Source organism: Pygocentrus nattereri, chromosome 1 (assembly GCF_015220715.1).
Source record: "Pygocentrus nattereri isolate fPygNat1 chromosome 1, fPygNat1.pri, whole genome shotgun sequence".
Lineage (NCBI taxonomy): Eukaryota > Metazoa > Chordata > Actinopteri > Characiformes > Serrasalmidae > Pygocentrus > Pygocentrus nattereri.
Window position 1 is genome coordinate 2982927 of NC_051211.1, and position 27691 is coordinate 3010617.

The 27691-nt window shown below is 40.8% G+C and overlaps 1 protein-coding gene across 2 annotated transcripts; it reads right to left on the reverse strand.

The window, feature by feature from the left end:
• Positions 1-242: 242 nt before the first annotated feature.
• Positions 243-25948, reverse strand: LOC119263624 (NLR family CARD domain-containing protein 3-like). 2 transcript variants are annotated; one of them, XM_037539378.1, is made up of 9 exons: positions 25761-25948; positions 20560-20614; positions 18674-18784; positions 13959-14075; positions 11329-13110; positions 11072-11245; positions 2957-3130; positions 2031-2204; positions 243-1784 (listed from the first exon to the last, which is right to left on the reverse strand). In XM_037539378.1, exons 2-9 carry the CDS (start codon positions 20610-20612, stop codon positions 1778-1780), a joined length of 2592 nt encoding a protein of 863 aa, XP_037395275.1. In that variant the 5' UTR covers positions 20613-20614; positions 25761-25948; the 3' UTR covers positions 243-1777. The 2 variants fall into 2 exon arrangements, with proteins under 2 accessions (XP_037395275.1, XP_037395318.1); XM_037539421.1 differs by lacking the exons at positions 243-1784; positions 2031-2204; positions 2957-3130 and adding an exon at positions 7967-9277.
• Between the last annotated feature and the right edge of the window lie 1743 nt (positions 25949-27691).

Here is a 27691-nt window from a genome sequence, read left to right on the forward strand (position 1 = left end):
GCACTGGTGCGCAGTCATGTTGGAACAGGAAGGGGTCGTCCCCAAACTGTTCCCACAAAGTTGGAAGCATGAAATTGTCCAAAATCTCTTGGTGGAATCACTGACAGTTGACTGTGGAATATTTAGTAGTGAGGAAATTTCACGCCTGGACTTGTTCCACAGGTGGCGTCCGATCACGGTACCATGCTGGAATTCTCTGAGCTCCAGAGAGCGACCCATTCTTTCACTAATGTCTGTAGAAGCAGTCTGCAGGCCTAGGGGCTCGGCTTTATACACCTGTGGCCATGGAACTGACTGGAACACCTGAATTCAATGATTTGGATGGGTGAGTGAACACTTTTGGAAATATAGTGTATTAACAGATCTGCAGTGAAGGAAGACCATGCCTTACCCAAATATCTTCCCTCAAAAGTGAACACAAAGAGAATGGTGCACGCTTTGTAAATGTAGCTGGTAACACTTTATATTTAAGATTAATTTGCATATACATTTAAAACGATACATTTGGGAGTATCAATTGTCTTTCATGAGGCATTATCTAAATATTATTTATACAGTAAGTGTTCATTGAGTATTACATATTTCTTAGTAACTCATTATGTACTTAGTAATATATAATACACAAAACTGAGTTTTCTGTTAACTGAAGATTAGTTTAGATTATTAGTTCAGAGCTTATTTACTTAATTGTAATAAATGCATTTTATTACTCTGATAATAAACTGATGTGTGTTTACTCATAAAAAGTCAACATAACAACTAACCAGTACTAATGATGCAATCTGTCAATAATCTGTTAATAATCTGATTTAATGCTTTCAATCCATGACTAATGTGTGTGCCTCCCAGTAAAGTGAGGTCCCTACCAGAAACGCAAGATTCAGAAATGCAAATCTGACATTACAACCAAACACCACATTCAACACTGTTCAATAAAAGCACCAGAACCTTAAATTAGACTCTCAACACAAGAAGGTAAAAGTAAATTCCAGAAAAATTTCAGTAGAAAACAAAATTATAAGAATAATAACTGCACACATTCTGTACTGATCATAAAGCTGAATGAAAAAAAAACACTAAATTCTGTATAAAATATATAAAAACCTGTGAAACAGAATCTTCTAGTCTGTCACTCCTAAACAACAGATGTGTGAACTCAAAGAGTGAAGTATGGCGGAGCGTGTGAGGTGTTTAAACAGAATATATTTAAAAAAAACAACATGCATAGTTTTTTTATATTAAATAAAAATAATCTTTGGTGAACTGACTGAACATAAAAGAGACTCAGATGACCAGTTTAAAGGGTCACTCAGATTAACACAGGAGCCACACTGCATGCAGCGCAGTCACTGCTTCTGATTTAAAATGAGCCTCAGTTCATATAACTGTGCTCCCATGGAAACAGAAGAAAAACAAAAACATAAATAAAGGAAGACTTGATCTCGACTGGTACAAACACAGATTAACAAAAACATTTCTTCTGGTTTCTACATACAAAACATCATGACCTTCACTGGACAAAGCATCACACGATCCATCTGTTACCTGTGACAGGGTAGAAGATTCCTCCTCTCTGAATATCAGACGTTGAGTTTTTAGTGTTTGTTTACTGCTTTATTTCTCATGAAGTTTTCAGTTTACAAACACACACGTCCATCTAGGCCACACACTCATACACTGTGTCTCCCTCTGCTGCTGGAGCTCCTCACACACATTCAGAAATCACTCCATCTCTCCATGATGTCGTCTCTTTGGTGATCAATAATACTCATCATTATCACACTCTGAAAAAACAGAAAGAACCAAAAAAAACTTTCAATACAAAAAATATAAACAGTATTTTGAATAGAGAATGACTCAGATTAACCAAGTCACTCCTTTAAAAGGTTAGAACCAGTTTCCTACATGTAGCTTAATCACAGAGATTTTAAACTGAATCACTATTGGCATTTCAGTTTAGTGTAAAATCTGGGAAAGCAGCCCACAGTGTGTGTGTACACACACATTTATCTGAAATCATTGTGACTCACCTCAGATCCTGTAGTCTGAAATATTCATCTTGCTGAAGAGCAAACAACAGCTGATGCCCTTTCTTTATCTGGTCATTCCCAAACAGATTCAGCACTCTCAGGTGTGAGGGGTTTGACTTCAGAGCTGAATTCAGAGCAGCACAGCCTCTATCTGTAATATTACACTCTCTCAACCTGCAGAGAGAACTATATCTGAGTCTAACGTGGATGTAAAGAGTGTATAAAGCTAAAGGTACATGTTTCTGTTTATGAAGGTTTAGGTCACTTAACAGTAGCTGATATTAGTTGATCACACACTGTACACTTCTTACATTTCTGTACTTATTTTGGAGATCAAGCTAATAAACAGTAATAATGCATTTTTCATTATTGTTGTGCATTTGCATGGCCTTTATTTAGGAAAGGATCAATCACTCTGAAGGAAACTGCACTGCACTATTCTGAATATTTATATAAGTCTCTTTTACGACACAGCTATGGCGCATCAGAAATTGCTTTGCGCTGCCACTCTTAGGCATCAGTTTCCCCTTGTTACCTAACTTTACACAGTATCTTAATGTTACGATGAAAACTATTACTAACAAAATGATTGTAATTATCATAACTTAATGAACATATTAATGAACCCTTAATAAACCCTTAGTCTATTTGCATGAATTAGAGGCTCTGAGCACAAAAAATTATCTTAGTTACTATATTAGTCACCAGATTACTTGATGGATTCCTTCTCATGTTTGCTCACTAATAACAAAGCACAACAATTTATTTATTATAGACAATTACTATATTCATTCATGACCAGTTTGCACATAGTTACTAGTTTACTGAGCCACATTGGCTCAAAATGAATATGCCATATATATCTTACTGGGAGAATGTGTTACTGAGGACCACATCATGTGTGACTCTCAGGTAGATGAGCTTACTGCAGTGTATCCAGTTTACAGAGAGGATTCTCCAGTACATCAGAAAGCAGCTTCAGTCCTGAATCTCCTACTTTATTCTCAGACAAATCAAGATCTCTCAATTGTGAGGGGTTTAATTTCATAGCTGACGTCAGAGAAGCACAGCCTTCATCTGTGATATTACAATCACACAACCTGCAGACAGAACAAAGACACACTCTTCACTCCCTCAGTTCAGAACACAGACCAGTTCAGCAGGAATCAAAAAGGTGTAACTACAGTGAGAAAACACAGCTTTATTCGTAGAAATGTATTTTACAGATCTGTAATAATAGTAATATTATGGTAATAAGCTGTACAAATCTAAAAATGGCATGCTAATTTTCCAGATTTGAACAGAAATATTTTATAAAGACAAATGTGGTGTGGTTTGAGCTAATCTCTGAACTCAGACCTGTGCTTTATAACAGAGTAATTACTACTGTTTTACCACTTCAATTACTTACTAGAAAAAGATCATGCAATTTTTAGGAATAGTACAACTTGTTAACATAATTTTAGAATATTATTATGCTTACTGCCACCAAAGTATTTTTTATACATGCAGCGGCTCAATATGCTTCATCATGGTCATGAGATTAAAAAAGAAACAAGATAAATTAACATTTAAATTGAATTAAAATGGAAACATAAATAAATAAAGTGAAAAAAATATATTTTCTGAGTAACAGAACCTAATCGAGGCTTTCTGATCCATTATTTCATAGGGATGGCTGAAGCCATTTGAATAGTAAGCTTATTCTGGGTATCTGAAGAAGGCATTTGAGGAATAAAATTAATTAGCTGTTCATTATCTTGTAAGTTTTAAACAGGCTTTGTAAAGAGTGTGAAACTAGAATTGCAGTGAAGCAGAAATGCAGAGAACTTATACTGTAAACACTTTAGGTTTGTGGATAAAAAAATACTTCACTTCAACCTTTTCACATTGTTGCATTAACCAGTGTTTGTACTGGAGGCACGTTGCCACTTTTTTTGCTTTTACTGCTTTAACTTGGCCACCAATGAGCTGATAATGAGCTGATTGGTTGGATCAGGTGTGTTGGGAGCAGGGAAAACACTAAGGGCAGAGAGCCTCCAGGACCAGGTTGTGAAACACATAACAGGCATAAACTACAGAGAAGAAGCACTAAAACATAGCATGCGAGATGACACTCAAATTGCAGGATGTGCTTGTTAATGTTTTGCATATAACTGTTTAAAATTCTTCACTGCAGATCTTCACTGAGATCAAACGTACCAGAGTGTCACGATTGGCCCTGCAGTTACCCCTCCTGCCCACAGGAGGTCACTCTCGCCCCAGTTCTAGCACTCACTCACCTGCATCTAATCTGTAATTAGCTCAGTATTTAAGCACGCTGCTCTGAACTCACCTTGCGACGTCTTGTCTTCCCATAGCCATTTCGAAGCGTTTTGTCCTTTCTCTGTGTTTTTTGTGTATGACCTTACTCTGTTTGAACTTGACCACGATTTAGGATTTCCCTTTGTTTGTATGCCTCTGGATGATCTTTCTTCTGTGTACCCCGACTACGATGATTGGATTCCCCTCTGTTTGTACGTTTTTTGGATTGGTTTAACCTTATCCTCAATAAACCTGCGATTGGATTCTACCCTGGTCTCGCGTTACATAAGACGTCGCCTAAAATGGATCCAGCAGGTTTGGAACAACGGCTGACCTCCCAGGACCAGAGACTGGACGAGTTGGCACAGCTAGTCCAGGGTTTGTTGCAGCGAATTTCCACGCCGGCAGCCCCACATGGCCAGGATTCGGATCAAGCTGCGAGTCCCGAACCACGAGGCCATCCTTCGCACTCCTCTGCATTTATAGCTGTACCTGAACGTTATGACGGCTCTCCGGGTATGTGCAATAGTTTTCTAATGCAATGCACTCTCTATATTACTCACAATCCCTCACAGTTTCGCCTTGAGACAGATAAAGTGCATTTTGTTATCTCGTTGCTCACTGGCAGGGCTAAAGAATGGGCCACTGCTCTATGGACAGTAAATAGTGCGATATTACAGTCCGAGAGCCGGTTTCTTTCTCAGTTTAAGGCTGTGTTCGACCATTCTCCCACCGGAAAAGAGGTGGGATCTCAAATATGTGACTTAAAACAAGGCACCCGCTCTGCGGCTGACTATGCTCTGGACTTCCGCACGCTCGCGGCGGGAAGTGGCTGGGGTGAACCTGCGCTAAAGACCATGTTCATGAGAGGGTTAAGAGAGGATGTTCAGGCTGAACTGGTGTTTCGTGGTCCTGAGCTGACTCTTAATCAGGCTATTGAGGCAGCCATATCTCTCGATACATTACTCCGTGGAAGAAGGAGGCTTTTGAGGGAGTCCCTTCCTCCTGTTTTTTTGGGAGAACCTTCTCCACGTGAAGCTGAGCCTATGCAATTGGGGAGGACACGGTTAACTCCAGAGGAGAAACAACGCAGGCGCAGAGAGGGCCTGTGTCTGTACTGTGGTCAAGCTGGCCACTTATGCTCATCATGCCCGACTCGTCCTGGTCAAACCAGGACGGCAGAGGTAAGCGTGTCATTCACTGATATGTTGCTGAATCACATGTCTATAGATGTTACGTGCATACTGGCCGCTGAGACATTTTCTGTATCAGCCCTTGTAGATTCGGGAGCAGCTGGGAATTTCATGGACATTGCTTTGGCGGAACAACTCAAAATCCCCCTCCAACCCATGAACAACCAGCTGAGGATAAAAGCTCTGGATGGTCGTCCCCTGGGCACAGGGACAGTTACCAAACAAACACCTGACATCGACCTCCAGGTTGGACTCTTTCATCGAGAAAAAATATCCTTTTTTCTCGTTGACTCTCCCGATCACCCCATTATCTTGGGATATACTTGGTTGGCTAAACATGATCCTGTCATCTCATGGAAACATGGGGAGATTCTCAAATGGAGTAATTATTGCCAGGACCATTGTCTCGACCTGCCATGTCGTGCTACGACTATTGAAAGCCCAGAGGAACCGGATTTTTCGGTCATTCCGGACTGTTATCACGACATAATGGAGGTATTTAGCAAGGAACGCGCCACCCAACTCCCCCCACACCGTCCCGGCGACTGTTCCATTGATCTGTTACCTAATACTACTCCCCCCCGGGGTCGAGTGTATCCTTTGTCAGAACCAGAATCTCAAGCACTTGAGACATATATAGATGAAGCTCTTGCGATGGGCCACATCAGACCCTCCAAGTCTCCATTTGCTGCTGGGTTCTTTTTTGTCCAGAAGAAGGACGGTGGTCTCCGTCCTTGTGTGGATTATAGGGGTCTCAATGCTATTTCTGTTAAGAACCCATATCCGTTGCCCTTAGTCCCCTCAGCCCTGGAGAAGTTGAGAGATGCTCAATGGTTCACTAAATTGGACCTCCGGAGCGCCTACAACCTCATACGTATAAAGGAGGGAGACGAATGGAAAACGGCATTTGTCACCACCAGAGGGCACTACGAGTACCTGGTCATGCCCTTTGGTTTATCCGGATCTCCTTCCGTTTTCCAGGCGTTTGTTAATGATGTCCTAAGGGACATGATAGACAGGTGGGTCATAGTTTTTATGGATGATATCCTAGTATACTCGTCCTCCCTCTCGGAGCACATCAGACATGTGAGGTCCGTGTTACAGAGACTGCTTCGCCACAGATTGTTCGTGAAGGCCGAGAAATGCAAGTTCCATGTGCAGGAACTCTCTTTTTTGGGATACGACATTAGACCAGGAGGTGTCAGCATGAGTACTGACAAGGTCAAGGCGGTAGTCAATTGGCCACAGCCGAAAACTGTTAGGATATGCAACGCTTCCTCGGATTTGCCAATTTCTACCGTCGCTTCATCAGAGGCTTCAGTATGGTAGCTGCTCCTCTCACCGCCTTGCTCAAGGGTCAGAAGAAACACCTGCTGTGGACACCTACTGCTGATCTTGCGTTCAAGGCTTTGAAAGAGAGATTCACCACTGCGCCTATTCTGACGCACCCTAACCCAGATCTGCCTTTTGAAGTAGAGGTGGATGCGTCTGATACTGGGGTAGGGGCTGTGTTATCCCAGAGAACCGGAGTGCCACCCAAACTGCACCCGTGTGCGTACTTCTCACGTAAATTGAATTCTGCCGAAAGAAACTATGACGTGGGAAACCGGGAGCTCCTGGCCATGAAGTATGCTTTGGAGGAGTGGAGACATTGGCTGGAGGGTGCAAGACATCCTTTCTTGATTTTCACGGATCACCGCAATCTGGAATACATAAGGTCGGCTAAGAGACTCAATGCCCGTCAGGCTCGCTGGTCTTTGTTTTTTAATAGGTTTGATTTTTCTGTCACCTACAGGCCTGGCTCCAAGAACGGAAAGGCAGATGCTCTTTCACGCATGTTTTCCGTCACCGAGGATGCCAACCACTGTGAACCTGAGGCTATACTCCCTCACTCTTGTGTCTTAGCACCTGTCAGTTGGGATCTGGAGGGAGAGCTACAATTGGAATATGCCACAGATCCGGTCCCCGCTGAATGTCCCGAAGGTAAAATGTATGTACCCAAGACCATGCGCACTCGTGTACTGACAATTGTTCATGCTTCCCCTAGCGCTGGACACCCTGGCATGAGACGCACCGTGGAGTTGCTTCAACGCAAGTTTTGGTGGCCTACCTCTGCAGAGGATACTCATCGCTTTGTTAAAGACTGTGAGGAATGTGCCAAGAGCAAGACTCCTCGCTCCCCTCCGTCGGGGTTGTTAGTCCCTTTAGAAATCCCTAGACGTCCATGGTCTCATTTGGGGGTAGACTTCATCACAGACCTACCCTCCTCCAATGGTAACACTACTATACTCGTGGTTATAGACCGGTTCTCGAAGTCCTGTCGTTTGCTACCCCTTAAGAAACTACCCACAGCCTGGGAGATGGCTGAAACCTTATTCGAAAAGGTATTCAGGTTTTATGGTCTACCCGAGGATATAGTATCCGACAGGGGCACCCAATTTACTTCACATGTATGGCGGGCCTTCTGTAAAGTCCTGGGCATCAACATCAGCCTCAGTTCAGGATACCATCCCCAATCCAACGGGCAAGTGGAACGTTTAAACCAGGAGATTGGACGTTTTCTTCGCTCATACTGCTCACGCAATCAACATGACTGGAGCTCGTTTCTCCCTTGGGCGGAATATGCACAGAACTCCCTGATCAGCTCTGCCACAGGTATCACACCTTTTCAATGCGTCCTAGGATACCAGCCTCCCTTCCTCCCTTTGGATTCTGAGCCTAGTCAGGTACCAGCAGTAGATGAATGGAGGAATAGGAGCCAACAAACATGGGAGGAGGCTCACGTACGATTACGAAGAGCCGTCCGCCGCATGGAAGTACAGGCTAACCGGAGGAGAGGTCCTACTCCAGCCTTCCAGGTTGGACAGAGGGTTTGGCTGTCAACACGTGATCTGAGACTACGACTTCCTTCTAAGAAGTTAAGTCCACGTTTTATAGGTCCCTTCCGTATTATCAAAAGGGTTTCTCCAGTATCTTATCGTTTAGAGTTGCCTTCACACTATAGGATAGCTCCCACTTTTCATGTTTCCCTTCTCAAACCTGTTTCTGCCTCTGCTACTCAGATTTCTGTGCCGGTGGCTGACCCTCCCCCACCTCTGGACATCGACGGAGCCCCAGCCTACTCAGTGCATACCTTGCTGGACTCTAAACGTTGTAGGGGACGACTGCTCTATCTTGTGGACTGGGAGGGCTACGGGCCGGAGGAGAGGTCATGGGTTCCGGCTGTGGACATTCTGGACCAATCCCTTATCGATGACTTCCACAGGGCTCGCCCTGATCGTCCTGCCCCCCGTCCTCGTGGTCGTCCTCGTAGAGCAGTTAGGTCGGCTGGGGCCGACCGTCAGGGGGGGGGTTCTGTCACGATTGGCCCTGCAGTTACCCCTCCTGCCCACAGGAGGTCACTCTCGCCCCAGTTCTAGCACTCACTCACCTGCATCTAATCTGTAATTAGCTCAGTATTTAAGCACGCTGCTCTGAACTCACCTTGCGACGTCTTGTCTTCCCATAGCCATTTCGAAGCGTTTTGTCCTTTCTCTGTGTTTTTTGTGTATGACCTTACTCTGTTTGAACTTGACCAGGATTTAGGATTTCCCTTTGTTTGTATGCCTCTGGATGATCTTTCTTCTGTGTACCCCGACTACGATGATTGGATTCCCCTCTGTTTGTACGTTTTTTGGATTGGTTTAACCTTATCCTCAATAAACCTGCGATTGGATTCTACCCTGGTCTCGCGTTACACAGAGACTGCATCTTTTGGAGTTAAAATCAGACAGACAAAATGAAATTTTTCATGAATTTGTAATTCAGAAGCAAATCTGATCTCAATTTACTCTCATTTTTAATCTCAGGAAAAACATCTGCAGTCAAAAACTGAACCATCCATTTCATCAGATCACTGTCAACGTGCAACCCTGACTAGAAACACTTTGAAATAAATCGGAAAAATGAGGGAGGAAGATCCACTGAAGAACAATTACCATATTAAACTGGATTCTCCTATAACGCTCTGCTGAATCTCCAGCACTCTTGCACAACAACCACACGCAAAGCAAAATGCATCTTTCTTTAACTAGTGAAAAGGTGTGTCATATACAATGTGCCAATGTCCCCCATATTTTATCATTATTTGGTCATAAACGTGATCAAATATGGGATTTGCTACAAGTGCTAACCCTAACCATTAAAAATGGTTTACTAATAATAGTAAAATGTGTCACTATTACTAATACAGATATGATAAATGTTGATTAAATATTTTCCTGCCCCTCTCCCGGTTTCTACAAAACTTAGTTGTGCTCAGAGCACAAAACAAATGTATGTCTCTTATTAGCAAAGCTTAACCTGGTTATAATTTCTATCTGATTTCTCTCCCAACATAATCATTAAAGCACTTTTAAGCATTAACTCTTGAAAATCAACCAGCAAAGAAAAACTGTATTCCTTCTATTCTAAGCCTCATTTAAGAGCATAGATATTTGGAGCCATAGTGTTTGCTTTAACTAAAAAGCTATTAAATGGTTTCCGAACCACCATGTTGACAGTTGACTGTGTGTTTATTTCTTCCAGTAACCAAAGGTGTTTCACAAGGTTCAATTTCAGTTTCAATTTTATTGTTCAACTTATATTAAAGACACAGTTATAATGGTGAGAGATTGTGAACTACATCTACATGCAAATAATACAATTTTAATCTGTGATGCATACTTTCTAAAGAATTGGCCAGAAACTCGGCTTCTATTATAAAAACAAAGTTTCCTTCCCTAAACATAGGAGGGGAAATGATCATAGAGACAACTTTCCTGTCCATTCTTAATTAAGGGGTTGGTTAGTGTAGTGGTTAACACCTCTGCCTTCTATGCTGTAGGCTGGGGTTCAATCCCCCACCAGGGCAAGCACCCAACACTATACCAGTAAGGGTCCTTGGGCAAGACTCCTAACACCACCTTGGCCTACCTGTGTAAAATGATCAAATTGTAAGTCGCTCTGGATAAGAGCGTCAGCCAAATGCCATAAATGTAAGTGCTACATAGCAATGCCTCATGTCATCTATTCACTCTGTGAATAACAGACTCGGTGCATGACGCACTCATTTCTCCCAAAGTTAAGCTTTTGCTTCCTTAATCAGTTTGCTCTGATTGTAAATGTTCAGTTAATTATTTGTAGCATGTTTTTATTGACTTTGCCTGTTTAACTGATTTCTGGCCGTTTTTAGCCAATTCATTATTTTATTATTTTCTTGTACTATTTCAAGGCCTATTATGGTATTTATGGTATCTAGCTGTTTTTTGTCTTATTTTACTATCTTATTGTTTCATTGTTTATCACTGGGTTTTAGTGTCATACAAGTCCATTTCACTGTCAGTCATAAATGTGTTGCTATTTAATCCATGGTGACACTTGAAAATGATGATTCTCCCTAAAGTAAACCTGAGCTATAAAAAAAAACGAAGAAGGATTTTACAGTTCCGCCTGTGTCGATTAGCACTTGCACTTATGAAAATTTGAAAACATTTGCCACATCCAGTCAAAACACATTTATCTTACCACAGTGTCTCCAGTTTACAGAGAGGATTCTCCAGTCCAGCAGAGAGCAGCTTCACTCCTGAATCTCCAAGTTTATTATCAGACAGATCCAGCTCTCTCAGAATGGAGGATTCTGAGCTGAGCACTGAGGCCAGAGCTGCACAGCTTTTCTTTGTCAGATGACAAAATGAAAGACTGAAGAAAACAACATATAAAACATCCAATGTCAATCATATGTATTATATGTCATATAATTATATATATTAAAAAAAACATACTTAGCTGTTCTGGATTCTGCAACTACAGGCAGCAGCTTCAGAAGAACATCATCTGATCTGTTATATTTCTCTAGGTCAAATTTATCCAGGTTCCCTCCTGATGTCAGCAGTACAAAGACCACAGCTGACCACTGTGAAGGAGAGAGTGTTCTTTGGTTAACACTGTCAGACTGCAGGTACTGCTGAACTTCCTCAACTAGAGAACGGTCATCCAGTTCATTCAGACAGTGGAACAGATTGATGGATTTCTCTGCAGAGGGATTCTCTCTGATCTTCTTCTTGACATACTGAACTGTTTCCTCCTTGCTGTGGGAGTTACTTCCTGTCTGTGTCACCAAGTCTTGTATGAGATTCTGATTGGACTCCAGTGAGAGACCCAGAAGAAAGCGAAGGAAAAGATCCAGATGTCCATTCTTACTCTGTAAGGCCTGATCCACAGCACTCTTGTGTACATCGGAGATTGGAATTTCTTTTCTCATGAAGATCCCCAGTTTAGAGGACAGACTCTGGTTCAGCACATTGCTCTTCTGGTTCAAGAAGGTCACGTGCACATATAGAGCTGCGAGATGTTCCTGAATGCTCAGATGAACAAAGCAGTACACTTTAGTCTGGTGCAGCCCAGATTCCTCTCTGAAGATCTGTGTACACACACCTGAGTACACGGATGCTTCTTCAACATCAATGCCACACTCGGTCAGATCTTCCTCATAGAAGATCAGGTTTCCTTTCATCAGCTGCTGAAAAGCCAGTTGTCCCAGTTTGATTAGTATCTCTTCATCTGTCTCCTGGTTGTTTGTGTACTTTTCTCTTATGATCTTTGTTTGAATGATGAAGTGTGTGTACATTTGAGTCAGAGTTTTGGGGGTCTCTCCACTCTCTGCTTCACCCAGCATTCTCTCTAGAACAGTGGCTGAGATCCAGCAGAACACAGGAATGTGGCACATGATGTAGAGGCTTCTTGATGTCTTCAGGTGTGTAATGATTCTTTTGGTCAGGCTCTGGTCACTGATTCTCTTCCTGAAGTACTCCTCCTTCTGTGGGTCACTGAACCCTCGGACTTCTGTCACTCGATCCACACACTCAGAGGGGATCTGATCAGCTGCTGCAGGTCGGGAGGTGATCCAGATGAGAGCAGAGGGAAGCAGATTCCCCTTGATCAGATTTGTTAGCAGCACCTTCACTGAGGATGACTGAGTGACATCATCCAATCTCACAGTGCTCTGAAAATCTAGAGTGAAACGACACTCATCCAAACCATCAAATATGAACAGAACTTTGTGAGATCTGGATATTTCCATTTCTTTAATCTCCTTAAACCGTGTATGAAGAAGATCCACCAAACTGAGTTTTTGGTCCTTCACCAAGTTCAGTTCTCTGAAAGCAAGTGGAAATATGAAGTGGACATCCTGATTTGCTTTCCCTTCAGTCCAGTCCAGAATGAACTTCTGCACAGAGACTGTTTTCCCAATTCCAGCGACCCCCTTTGTCAGCACAGTTCTGATGGGTTTGTCTTGATCAGATGAGGGTTTAAAGATGTCATTGCATTTGATTGGTGTGTCCTTTGTTACTGTTCTCCTGGATGCTGCCTCAATCTGTCTGACCTCATGTTCATTATTGACCTCTGCACTGTCTCCCTCTGTGATGTAGAGCTCTGTGTAGATCTCACTGAGAAGTGTTGGGGTTTCCTGGTTTGTGATCACCTCATTCAGACACTCAAACTTCTGTTTCAGATTTAACCTGAAGTTTTCTTGGACTTTGACTGCATCAGAAGCATGGCCATGTCTGTGAGATGGTGAGACACGTGGTGAGGCACAGACTCAATTATCAGTACAATTAAAAACAAGCTTTTTTTATGATTAACATTTGTACCCCCCCCCCACACAAACCAAATTCTCCATTGTTCACAAATGTTACATATCCTCTGTGTTACTCTGTTTTTTCTCTATTCTTTTTACTTCATATATTCTTGATAGTCTCAATCAGAATCGACAAAGTAGATGAGCTGTATGAAATAAATCAGAGAACACAGTTGTAACTACAGCTTGACCCTTATTTTGGAATATTTTGTAAATGGACACACACACACACACACACACACACACACACACACACTATCCATGCCACTTGTCCTTTTGGACTGTGGGTGTGCTGAAGCCTATCCCAACCGTCATCAGGCACAAGGCAGGAAACACCCTGGACAGGTCACCAGTCCATTTAAGGGCAGACACACATACACAACAATTGACCTGACTGCATGTCTTTGGACCGTGGGAGAAAACTGCAGGACCCAGAGGAAACCCACACAGACATGGGGAGAACAAGCAAACTCCACACAGAAAGTGCTGCCAATACAGTGGAGGAAATATCTGTTTGTATTTTCAGTCTATTAGAATTCTAAAAGTCAATATGCATATGTAATTATAATACTGTAACAAATTAATACTGTAATAGAAAAAAGTGTAATAACAAGTGTAATAAAAACAAAAAAAAAATGTAATAAAACAAGATTCTCTCCATATTCTGGGTAATATTCATTCTGAATTCACATTACTGGTCTGATTTTTTTTTTTTACTATAAAGGATGAATCAGCTTTTTTGTCTACGGCGACTCAACCATGAGGAGCTGTTACCTGTGCCCAGATGAGGGGTGTCCTTCTCCGAACGCTAGCGGACGACCCACAGGTGCACCACTCTTCACGAACACACCGCTGGTTACTGGAGAGTCTGGTGTCTTTATTGTGATTAGACTGCACAAGAATTATGAATTAACATGAATTATTGGTGGCTTTTCATGTTTAGTAGCCTATCCTAGTATTGTAATTCATTTTAATTACATCATAAGTCTTAAATTTGTCTTACTTTTGGCATACTCGATGAAAATGAATACGGCAACAAACAACTATTTTGACAGCCTAATAATGTATATTATTCAAACAAATCAATTATTCAGATTATGAATCGCTCAATTACCACATGACCTATGCAGCTAGCATCATTTAAATTTAGCTTCAGGTTGTTTCATGCATTTGCTAACTAACAATGAACACAATAAAGATGAACATCTTATTTAAAAATTCACCACTGCTATCATCCTTTGATCTCACACTCAACCAGACACCTCCAATGCACAGAGCAGGCAATGTTCTGGACCTGATATTCAGCAGACCCACCTCTGCACTGGATGTCACAGTAGCTCCCCTTTACTGCTCTGATCACCACTTTCTATCTTTCACACTCTCACCCCCGTTACTTCTGTCCATACCACCCCTTCGTGCTCTTTTACTTGACACAATCTGCACTCCTTTTCTTTCCCTTCAACTATCCTGACTGCCTTTCCTCATCCAGACTCTTTTTCTTCTTTCTCACAAGACACAGCTAGAGATGTTCTCCTTTCATCACTCTCATCTGCAATTAATTTCACTCCTACCAATCTCTCCTTCCTATGATGGAGTCTAGCTGCAGACACGAACTCTCAGCCCAAGTGACACCACATGCACATGCATTCTCTTCCCCAATGGCAGCAGCAGCCCAACGGCATGGTAATTTTTGTCTGTTTCTGCTTAGTGACATCACTTAATCCATTTTTCATCCATAACATGACAAAAAATTACATTTAATGCGCCTCCCTCTTGAAAAAAAAATAATCATAGAACCCATTAAAAGTGTCTTGATATCACAGTGTAAAGGATTCTGATCATCAGGTCTTCTGGGACTGATTCCAGATACATGTATTCATTTTCGAATAGCCTCTAATGGCAACCATCAAGCCAATTCCTGTTAGAAAGCAATACCATCAGGTTATATTCCTAACGGCCCTGGAAACACAGTTAAGTTGTGACATCATACTGTTTTGTGCCCACAACACTATCGAATTGTCTTCAGTATGGCTTTCATGAGTTCTAGCAATAGCCTTTTTGTTTTTTTCTGCGAATAAACCCTCTTCTCTCACCCGGAAGATTTTGTAGATATAATCTTTTCCCTCTGTCTCCACTCCTTCCATTGGCCCTCATCCTCTTGCACTCAGTCACCTAAACTGTTTCTCTTCTCTTTCCACAGATCAGTTGTCCTACAACTGATCAAATCCAGTAATCCAACTCCCTGCCCACTGGACCCCATTCATATTACTAAGGGTCAATCTCCATTGATCTCCTGCCCTTCATCACTTTTCTCATAAACAACTCCTTGTCATCAGGTCAAGTTACATAAACTTTCAAGACTGCAAGAGTACTTTCCATCCTGAAGAAGCCCATGCTTGACAGGTCTGATGTCAATAGCTACATACCAGTATCGCTTGAATGTGCTAATAAGGGTCACTTAATCTTAGCTTTGGTGATGTAATATCCTCTCATGTTTTCTCGTACCACTGCTATGCTGATCGCTTCTCGGCATGCCTGACTGACATCTCTTCATGGATTGCAGCTCACCACCTGAAGCTCAATCCTAGCAAGACTGAACTGCTATTCATCCCTGTAAGTACAAGTCCTCATCATGATTATGCCATGTCATTCGAGAACTCTCTGATTGCTCCATCTGAAGATGCAAAAAGTCTTGATGTGACTCTGGATGTCCAGTTATCTTTCTATGCTCATATAGTGAACCTAACTCGGTCATGCAGATTTCTCAAGTACAGTATCCAGAGAATTTGACCCTTTCTCAGTCAGGAGGTGCTAGTTTAGCCTTTTGTCATCTCTCCTGGCTGGTCTTACTATGCAGGCCATAAAGCCCCTGCAACTCATCCAGAAGCAGTACAGCTCGTCTTCAATCTTCCTAAGTTCATTCACGTCACTCCACTGCTGCGCTGCCTTCACTGGCTTCTTGTATCTGCATGTATTAGATTTAAAACTCTGATGCACACAAAGCCAAAAACAGACCAGCCCCTCTCTACCTAATGGCAATGGTCAAAATTTGAACTGTACCTCGAGCCCTTTGAGCTTCAAATACAGCTCGGCTCCTGGAGCCCAGGTGGTGGAACGAACTCCTGCTGTGTCTCGCTGTCTTCAAACGCAGACTGAAGACACGTCTCTTTTTACAGCACTTAAGAGAGCACTGAGTTAAGTGTTTATTGCAATGTATTGTACTGCACTGATTGAAATGCACTGTACTGCGCTATGTTTAACTATTTCTTTTTCTCTAGGTATCAAGGTGGGTTTTTGTTTCTAGCAATATCTGAGCTCAGGACAAGCTTTATCTCTAACCTAAAGATACTCTCTGTGGGTAGACAACGAAGCACTTTGTAAGTCGCTCTGGAAAGAGCATCTTCTAAATGCTATAAATGAAAATTTAATGAGGCTGCCATGATGCTTGTCAATTCTCTAGTAAGCAGTAATGTCAAAACATTTCTGGTTAGCATGAGAAACATGTTTGATGACATCACCAACTAATTGACTATTAAATTAGTTGGCAACTAATTTGGCTGTCAGTTTTAGTCCACCAAGTCAATTAATCATTGCACCCCCTGATACCGATTAGGACTGCAACGATTAGTCGACATAATCGACGATAAACATTTGTTGAATTATAATTTCACTTGACAAGTCCTGCGACTCACTACAGGATGTGCTGGGGGAGGTACAGCTTCCACTGGCAGGACTGCATTCTCTGCTAATGAAGAACACACTGAATGATCGACCAGGGGAGAGAGTGTGAAGAAGGCGAGGTAAAAAAGCGAGACCGAAACTTTCAAAAGTCTGGCAGAATTTCAGCTGAACAAGTCAAATGCAGACACTGTAAAGCAGAGATGTCATTTCACCGCAGCACTATGGTGACACATGAGCGTCTGAAATGCAAGCACCCTGGAGCAACACTGTGTCCGTGTGGCGACGCGGAAAGTTTTGATTTTCTTTTCGGCACCCATGTTAAGTGGTCAGTGCTTTCAAGTAGAATGCGCTGACGAAGCAAAGAGTCCCAGACACTGCACTAAAGCAGCATGGTGTTTAGAGAATAGACTCAGTACCAATTTTTTCTGCCAGCCCCACAACTAAATACACTAAATAAGCCATGAAAATCAATGAAAATTACACAGAAAAACTAAAAAATTAAATTCTTGATGAAATATTAGTTAAACATTCTGTGCTGCAGACAGATTTCACATATGTTCCAACAGGCTTGAAACTTTTTCCTTCCCAAAAGTCAGAATGTTGTCCAGGACAAACAAAATGTACTGTACACTTTTATAAATTATATTCTATTGAGCAGAATGACTGATGTAGCCATCTATCCGTCTGGATAAAGGAAAGTCTGTATAAATTTTTCGCTGCTCTGCTCTGATGCACAAATGCTTGCAGTTTAATTTGTATTATCAGATTTGTTTAAGGGAGGGCATGACCGAAATAATCGTTGACTAATCAAAAATATATCAAATTTTTGCCTACCAAAATAATCATTAGTTGCAGCCCTAATACCAATGGAACGTTCTCTCACAACACAAATCTTAAGGCCAGAAACAGTGAACTAAAAACATCACCACCACATGAACAGCTTAACTCTTAAAAACTTAAAAGGGGAAAAAATTAATAAATAAATAAATAAATAAATAAATAAATACAGCGCACTGAGTGCCGCATGCAGACACTCCTGTATTAAGCGTTTACATGGACAGCAGCAGGTACTCATCAATCATATGTACTGTTTGGCGTGTTTAACATGCTGGCTACATCGTGAACGGGTTGTACAGATTTTCACTTTAAGAGAGTTTTCATTTTTACTCTTGTTTCAATTTGTTGTGGCAAAACAGATTTAACAGAACTGAGCTCAATGAAGAACAAACTAAGCGTCCACTCAGCAAGCCTGGAATAATGAGCTGCACTTGTTAGATACAGCAAAACAGTGGAATATTATTTTACACACCACCTACAACGTGCTAGGGAACTTTTTTTAAAGATAAGAATGAAAACTAAAATTATCTTTTAACTTTGAAGGGCTTATAAAATTATTATCCACTATTAATACTGCTGCTACTACTGTAACTACTACTACTACTACTACTACTACTACTACTACTACTACTAATAATAATAATAATAATAATAATAATAATAATAATAACAACAACAACAGCAACAGCAGTAATAACAATAGTATTAATAAAAACAATAACAGTTGTTATTGCTGAGTTGTTTTGATATTGTGATTATCATTGTTACCATTTTTCCACTTTTTTCGATGGTGGTATTGTATCATCATTCAAATACTCTAAAAAAATCATAATACAAACTTCAGTTCAAACTTCAGCCCACCCCCTACTTGATGATCAGTTTTAGCTTAAAAGATATTTTGAATTTGTGAAACCAGCTACTTACATAATCAAAACATAAATAAAAGTAATATAAAATCTCTTAGCTGTTACCTGTGGAAAGATGAGGGGGGTCCAACTCTGAACATTGGGGGATGATCTATAGACCTATCACTGGTCACAGAGCTGGGTCCTGGAGAGTGTGATCTCTTCATGTGGAATAGACTGTAAAAAAAAATTCTTTAGAGATGTACATACAGTATTTAAAAGCAAGTAAAAATGAGAATTAATCTAGTTGGCACCAATAAGTAATAATTATAATGTTACTTGTAATCTGCTGATTAAAAGGGACAAAATTCCACTGCTGAGAACGGCTTGCAGATGCTTCTGCATTAAGCAGCTATGTGTTTACGGCGCCGTGCACAGCAGGATGTGATTGTAATGTTGGGCTCTCGTAACGTGCCAGCTGCTTCATGCGGTGTTCACACCGATTTTGACTTTTCATTTTCACTCTTTTGTTTCACTTGTTGTGACAAATCAGACTAGAGTATGTTGAAGAACTGAGCCACTTGTATTTGTTAGACACATACATACAGTGAAATATTATATTATACATCAACTACAAGGTGAATCATTATTTTTAAAGTTATTTTTAAAGAATGAACCTTTTTTTATTTTTAGAAAACTGCTATACTACAGCAACAGTACTACTAAAAACAAAAATAATGATCGCAGAGTCATTTTGTTATTGTGATTACAGCTCCTATAATAAATGCATTTTTTTTCATACCATTGTATCATATCATTACCTTCGGAATAGTACACAATATTCTGATAAATATTTCAGTACATATCACCCACCCCGACTTGATAATTGGTTTTAATTTCTTAAAAAAAAAAAAAAAATGTAAATTGTGAAGCAAGCTACTTACATAATCAAAACAGACATAAAAATAATATAAAACCTCAGACTTTCTCTCAGCAATAGCTCAACTGTGAATAGCTGTTATCTGTGTAAAGATGAGGGGTGTCCAACTCTGAACACTGGTGGAAGTCCTATAGACCGCTCCACTGGACACACAGCTGGGTGCTGTTGACTCTGATCTCTTTATGATTTGACTGTAAATGATGAAAGATGTCTCTTAATAGATTTACATCTTCTTCTTCTTTCGGCTGCTCCCTTTAGGTGTCGCCACAGCGGATCATCTGCCTCCATCTTGCTCTATCTACTCCCTCCTCTACTTTTACACCAACCATCTCCATGTCCACCTTCACTACATCCATAAACCTTCTCTGAGGTCTACCTCTTCTCCTTCTTCCTGGCAGTTCCATCTCCAACATTCTTTGCCCAATATATCCACTATTCCTCCTCAACACGTGTCCAAACCATCTCAACCTGGCCTCTCTGGCTTTATCTCCAAACTGCTCCACCTTCACTGTCCCTCTGATCTGCTCATTTCTAATCTTGTCCATCCTTGTCACGCCCAACAAAGATCTCAGCATCTTCATCTCCGCCACCTCCAGCTCAGCCTCCTGTCTTTTAGACAGAGCCACAGTCTCCAAACCGTACATCCTAGCAGGACACACTGCTGTCTTGTAAACCTTCCCTTTCACTCTTGCTGCTATCCTTCTGTCACACATCAGCCCTGACACCCGTCTCCACCCACTCTTCTCCTGCCTGCACCCTCTTCTTCACCTCTTTTCTACACTGTCCATTGCTCTGGATGGTTGACCCAAGACATTTGAAGTCATCCACCTTTACGACCTCTACTCCTTGCATCTTCACCTTTCCACCTGCCTCCCTCTCATTCACACACCTGTATTCCGGCTTGACCATGTTCTCACTTGTAATCTGCTGACTAAAAGGGCATTTAGACCAAATTATGACTATAACAATAAACATTTCACATTTACATTTATTAATGAGGCACTTTTATACAAGCTCACTTACAGGTCAAGTAAGAGTTTTTTTTTTAAACCAGTATAAGATTATAGCTCACCTCTGGCTTAAGCCTGGGGACCCATCTTTCGTGTCCTGATGAGGGGTCTCCATCTCTGAGTATTAGCGGAGAATCCACATAAAGATCACTTTTCATGACACATGGACTAAACTCCTAAAACAAAATACTAAAACAACTTTATCACCAAATCCTGCAGATCAATTTTCCGTGCTCTCTCTTAGGAAACATGCCAGGAATACTGTAGCTGCTTCGGTAAAAACAAAACGTTGTGTAAAAAGGTTGAGCGATGTTCAAAGATAATGCACAGTGTACATACCAGAGTGAAAAAAAAAGATCAGTGCTGGTTTCTTACCGACAGACACCTGAAGGTTAAACTAACTGTTCTCTTAATGTTCTTAAAACGTTCACTGCAAGTAACTAGAACGTCTCCTAAAATGTCATTTTAACAATAAAACATTAAAAATAGACTCTGTGTTTCAATAAATCCGTTTTTTTCCCCACCCTTTACCAGATATGTGGTGGGCAGCCAGCAGTGCTCAGCATTAGAACATCTGAGGTTTCTGAAAGTATGTTTAACATGAACATTTTCTCAGTTTTTAGTTTGGTTAATTCCTCCTATCCCTGTTAACCCCACTCCACTTCCCACTTATTTAAAAAAACACTCTTTTACTATTTCCTTCACCCTGATAACACTCTGACAAAACAGTCAATATGTTAATGGGCATGAACTGAGACAAAATCCATGCAAGTATGATGGACTTAGATGTTGTTGTTATTGTTCTTAATAATAATAATAACAATAATAATAAAAATAATAATAATAATAGCATTCAAATTAACATTAGTAGTAATAGTGATAACACTTGTGTGGAGAAACAACAAAAATCAATCAATTAAATCAAGTGAATGAATACAGAACACAATAATACTAAGTACCACATTCCTTCTTTAAAGTATTAAGGGCCTTCTTAGCTTCAAGCCATTTAATGGACATGTACAGCAGCTTTGAAGTTTAAAGTGTAAAACATGAGGACTGTGGAAACAGACACTTTATTCAAGAACCTTGATCAACAAACAACAACAAATGTCCGATAATTCTGTTTCAAAACAAACATGACAAAATATAACAAAGCCTTAAAGCACAGATTCTTATCCCCAGTCCAGGCCTGCCTGAGCTACACCATTACTGATTTTGAGTCTGATATTGACCCGTGTTCAAGATAATTCTGTCTGACCTGAGCCATTCCTTCGTCACTAATGTAATAAAACTTGACAGGATAGAGCCAGTAAAATTACTGCATAGCAACAAAAGAGTTATCTTTTGTTATCTTTTGAGGCTGGATCCCTAACCTCCAGCCCACGACTGCCCCAAGATTTTCAGGCAAGGGGGCACCCAGATTTTTAAAGAGAGAAAGGTAAAGCACAGAACATGCACAAGGGACAGAGAACATGAGAAAGAGACCTGAGAGTAAACCCAACAAGCCTCTACTAAAATTACCAGCCAGTCTGTTGCCAGAACTCTGAAATACCAGGACTGAGCACAATATTGTGGGTAAGCTTGGCACAGGTGTCAGAAATCAACCTTGATTTCTACGTGGTGACTGTCTCCCTCTGGTGGCTGGCCGGGTTACCGCAGGTGGCCCAGCCTGGGGCTGGTCCTTCACAACTCCATCATAATAACAATAAACTATCACCATGTTGCCAACCCCTACTTTAGGGCTGCTTTAAAAAAGTAAACTTAATTTACCGAGAATTCACACATTTTTGATCGGAACATCCAACACAAACACCGACGTCCAAAAGATTTACTTTATTTCATTTCACCATATCTGAATGATTATTATAACTACTATTATTAATAGTAGTAGTAATAATAATAATATAATAATTATTTAATTAATAAAATAATAATTGTTAATTGTCAGACATGTATCTCACAAGAATCCTCACTTAATCGGTCCAACATCTTTATTATTTATTTATTTACAGTTGGTACAGACAGCTGGCATATCGCAGCCTTGTGAGCGAGGAGATGTCTGTACTCAGGCGCTGAGCTAAATACCCCCATATTTAGCTCAGTGTGTGAGTGTGGTCATCTCCTCGCTCTCGGCTCCAAGAGTAGGGCATCATATGGCGGCAGTCACATTGGTTGACTGATTTGCATACCAGGCAGGCGCTGCAGAGGCAGAACTGACCATGATAAAAATTATATTCTTACAGTTACATTTCAAGGAAGGTTGTGAATGGGAAAAAATGTCTTTGGATGTAGTTACTCTTTAATATTCAATGTCAATTAATAAAACCCCATTTTCAAAAAAATTGGGACTCAATTTGTGCAAAATGTAAATAAAAACAAAATGCAAATGATGTGCAAATCATTTAAACCCTATTACATTGAAAAAAGTACAAAGACAACATAAAGTGTTGAGAAATTTTATTGTTTATTGAAAAATATTTTCCCATTTTGAATTTGATGCCAACAACACATTCCAATTTATTGGGACAGGGGCAACAAAAGGCTCGTAAAGATGTACGTTGCTAAAAAAAAACACCTAGTTGTTGATTGACGACAGGTTAATAACATGATTGTGTATAAAAGAGCATCTCAGAGAGGCGGAGTCTTTCAGAAGTAAAGATGAGGAGGGGTCACCACTCCATGAAAGACTGCACCATCAAATAGAGCAACAATTCAAGAAAAACATTTCTCAACATAAAACAGGAAAGAATATTTGCTTTTCATCGTCTACGGTACAGAATATCATTAATGAATTCAGAGAAACTGGAGAAATCTCTGTCTGCAAAGGGACAAGGCCAAAAAACAGTATTTTGCCATGATCTTTGAGCCCTCAGGCAGCACTGCATTAAGTACAGACATGAAAATCACTGCATGGGCTCAAGAAAACTTCTGAAAATCACTGTCTGTGAACACAGTTCATCACTGCAACCACAAATGCTGTTAAACTCTAAAACACAAAGAAGAACCCAAATATAAACAGGATCCAGAAACGCTGCCACCTTCTCTGGGCCAGAGCTCATTTAAAATGGACTGAGGGGAAGTGGAAGAGTGTCCTGTGATCCAGTGAATCAACATTTGAAATTATTTTAGGAAATCATGGACACGGTGTTCTCCAGGCTAAAGACCACTCAGCCTGTTATCAGTGCACAGTTCAAAAGCCAGTATTCATGATGGTTTAGGGGGAATTAGTGCACATGGCATGGGTAACCCGCACATCTGTGAAGGCGCCTGTCACGATTGGCCCCTCCCAGTCCTGTCCACGTGCGCTTTTGTTTTGGTATCTGTAGCCCTGCCCCTTGTTTCGTGACTCCGCCCCTGACTGTTTTCACCTGTTCCTCGTTTTCCCTGTGTATTTAAGCCCTGTGTTTGCCCCTTGTGTTTGCTGGTCTTTGTTTAATGTTTGCTTTTTTTCCAATCTGTCTGTGTAGTTAGTTTGTAGTTAGTTTGTCTAGTTAGTTAGTATGTCGTGTCTGCCCCACGATCTATCCGTATTGGCTCTATGACCCTGGACCGTTTTGACCATGACCCTGGATTTGCCCTCAATAAAAGTCGCTTACCTCCGCACATGCGTCCGCTACCTCGCTCCCCGTTACAGCGCCATTAATGCTAAATATATACATGTTTTGGAAACATCTGCTGCCATCCAGATGATGTCTTTTTCAAGGAAGGCCTTGATTGTTTCAGCAAGACAACGCCAAACAACGTTCTGTATGTATTACAGCAGCACAGCTCTGCATTAAAACAGGGTGCTAAATTGGCCTGCCTGTAGTCCAGATCAGTCACCTACTGCTAACATTTTGGAAGGCTATGAAATGAAAAATATGATAAATGACCCCCTAAACTGCATCAAACAAGAACAGGAAAACATTTCACTGCCCAAACGCTTACAGAGTCTTATTAAGCGAAGAGGTGATGAAATACAGCGAAGAACACACCCTGTCCCAACTTTTTTGGAACATGTTGTTGACATCAAATTCAAAATGGGCATATATTTTTCAAAAAGCAATACAATTTCTTTGACATGTTGTCGTACTATTTTCAATTAAATACAGGGATTAAATGATTTGCACATTGTTGCATTCTATTTGTATTTTCATTCTGCACAGCATCCCAACTATTTAACTTTTTTTTTTTAGAAGAAATCTGGTTTTAAAAGCTCTGTAATGTACTCATTATTAGGTATGTTACTGTATCATTATGTATTACTTATTACACGTTATATAACCCAAACATTCATGCAGTCGAACACAATCAATGGAGTCACGTCTTTTAACAGTGAATCTGATCATCCTGATAAACTGATTCAAACCACTTTACTAATATTTCCTAATTTGGGTCTAAAGAATAGCACACATACACTCCAGTAAACTGCGTTTAAAGCACGTTAAAAGAACGTTCATTTAACACTGCACTTAGAATGACTAAAACTGCGAGAACTTTATCAAGGTCACGCAACATTTACAGAACATTTCACCAACATATGAACATTAGCTGCTAACCTTGGGAGAGTTTTTACATAATATGGAAACATTAAATAAAATAAAATAAAATAAATAAACATATTTATTTATTTATTTATTATTTACCACCTAAAACCAAATCACATTGCATTTACTAACCAAAGTGAACCAAGTGTGTTCTGAATTTTTTGTTGTAATGTTGATGATGGTAAAATAGAAATAAATATGTTTCATGAGTTAAATAATATAATAATAATAGAATGTGTCAGATAAGTTGTCTTTGGGAACTGCGTTGCCTTATAACGCCCTACCTGTACCTGTCTGCCATGAATGGACATTGAACTCTTCAGATTTATGGTTCTTATCAATGCTGACTCCCTGAACTACAATAGAAATGACTGTGAATGACTTTGTTTACATCTTAATCATTTCGTTAGGCAGACATTTTTAGAAATCAATGGAATTCCCCTTTACTGTCATTTGTATTTATTACGATATCATTGCTTTGTGAGCAAGTAAACACTAAACTACCCAAATAAACAGCTTGTATATAATATTTTTCTCAGGTGTCTGAAACTTGTGCACAGCGCTGTCTGGCCTTTCACACCTCAAACACAAACATCCTCTCAGATTTTACTGGACGAAGTCAGAATCTACTGATTATGAAAGCCGCATTTACAGGTTTAAACCTGTTTCACTTCAACTCGGAGTCATTTATTCATCCCAGGAAACAGAAAAACGGAGCGTTACTGAGAAAAACTCACCGGAAAATGTGAATATCAGCTTTGAACAGTTCAGTGGATCAGAAAGAGACGAACTGTTCAGAACTCCTGGTCTGTAGAAACTCCTGAATGAACGGAAATGTTCCTAAACAGAAACTCAGAGAAAGAAAATCGGTTTAATCCTTTAATCCGCAGCTTCTCTTCACACTTCACACTGGAATAAACGGCGGTTCAGGTAAACACCTGAACAGTGACGCCCACTTTATCAGCGGTTCTGCTTCCGGAAGTGAAAATCCCGTTCATTTACATTTCGAAACATCCAGAAATAAAGAGTTTTAAACGCTCAGCCAAACCGACCAGCTACTGGATCAACCATTACATTATAGACGACAATTCGAAGCAAAAAAGCTTTGAAAATAGGAAAAATGCGACGGAACAAGACGGTGTAGTTAAAGTCTTTAGTGTGTGAAAAAACTACATATCCCACAAAGCACTGCGAACGGTTCCAACCAATCACTTTCGCAATCGCATTTTCTCTTCGGTGTTTTTGTGGGCGCTAAAGGCTTTTCACTATAATATATAGCTCAGTTTTATGTAAATATAATGTTTGTAATTTTTTATTATATTTTAATAGTCTGTTTATTTTATCGCTGCTATCGAGTGTCAATCATGTTGCAGTGAACCAGAGAGAGAGAGCGAGCGAGCGAGCGAGAGAGAGAGAGAGAGAGAGTTCTAGGGTAACTTTTCTGTTTAGATTGTGATGCGATAGCAAAATATTCCCTGTTTATAGAAACTTTCCTGTCATTCCTGAAACAAAGCACAGACAAATTTGTGAAGCAAAAAGTCATTTTAATATTAGACAGTTCCAGTCATTCTAGTCTACATGGTTTTAAATACATGGACAGATGACAACGTCCATATGATTTTTAAAAAAATCTAAAATCTAAATTAGTTAAACGGGTCAAATCCAGATTTGATCCACAGAGCAGTCCAATGTAAATCCTTTTAATATATCATGTTAACTGTGAACAGCATTGGTGTGAATATTAAACCGAACTCTTATTCTACCAGCACTTTTATGTGCATCTGTTCATATTGGCTTTTTCCAGATAAATATGAAGAACAGTAAATTAATTATTTATAGATCAGGGTCTGAACTTTGGGACTTTAGAATGTCAGTGGTGCTGGTATTTGCCTCTCTTCTCATAAATTCATCATAAACAAACAACCACTTAATATTATTTATCAGAGCAGAAAATTTTTTGGCTTCATCTTGTCTCACTGCCTCTGACTGAGATGTGTTTTAAATTTGTCGGTTTCATTAAAGACCTTCCTTGATTGGGGCCTTGTCGTGGCGGAAGGGCTTGTGTGGTCTAGGGATCTTCGTAGCTAAGTCGTTGGGAGCAATATGCTCCTGGTAGACTCCCCCAGGGCGAACAGGTCTGGAGTGAAGACCCAGACTAACACGATCCAGAAAACCCACCATGAAAAATCCGCACAGAAAACTGTGTACCCTGCCCAGGATAGGGTCACCGGGACCTACCCCTGGAGCCAGGCCTGGGGGTAGTGTCCCCCGGCGAGTGCCTGGTGGCCAGGCAGCCCACGTAATCCGGCCAGGCTCAGTTTGAAGAGGCAACGTGGGGGGACCATGTGGGCCCACCACCCGCAAGGTGCAGCATGGGGGAGTGGTGCAGTGCTGCACAGGCAGTGGGAGATGGCAGGGGGGCCCTTGGCGGCCTAGGCCCTTGTGGCAGAAACTGGCTCTTGACACATGGAATGTAATCTCACTGGGGGAGAAGGAGCTAGAGCTTGTGCGGGAGGTTGAGAGGTACCAACTAGATATATTTGGGCTCACCTCCACCCACAGTGTCGGCTCTGGAACCAAACTCCTTGATAGGGGTTGGTCCCTCTCCTACTCAGGGGTTGCACAGGGTGAGAGGCGCCGGGCGGGAGTGGGGATTCTCACAAGTCCC

Excerpts from the sequence above, each read along its gene's own strand:
- LOC119263624 (XM_037539378.1), bottom strand. The coding sequence starts at position 20,612 with ATGGAGACCCCTCATCAGGACACGAAAGATGGGTCCCCAGGCTTAAGC. Across the intron at positions 18,785-20,559 it reads TCCCCAGGCTTAAGCCAGAG|TCTATTCCACATGAAGAGAT; the intron begins GTGAGCTATAAT and ends TTTTTTTTACAG. Across the intron at positions 2,205-2,956 it reads TGTAAACTGGATACACTGCA|GTTGAGAGAGTGTAATATTA; the intron begins GTAAGCTCATCT and ends TTCTCTCTGCAG.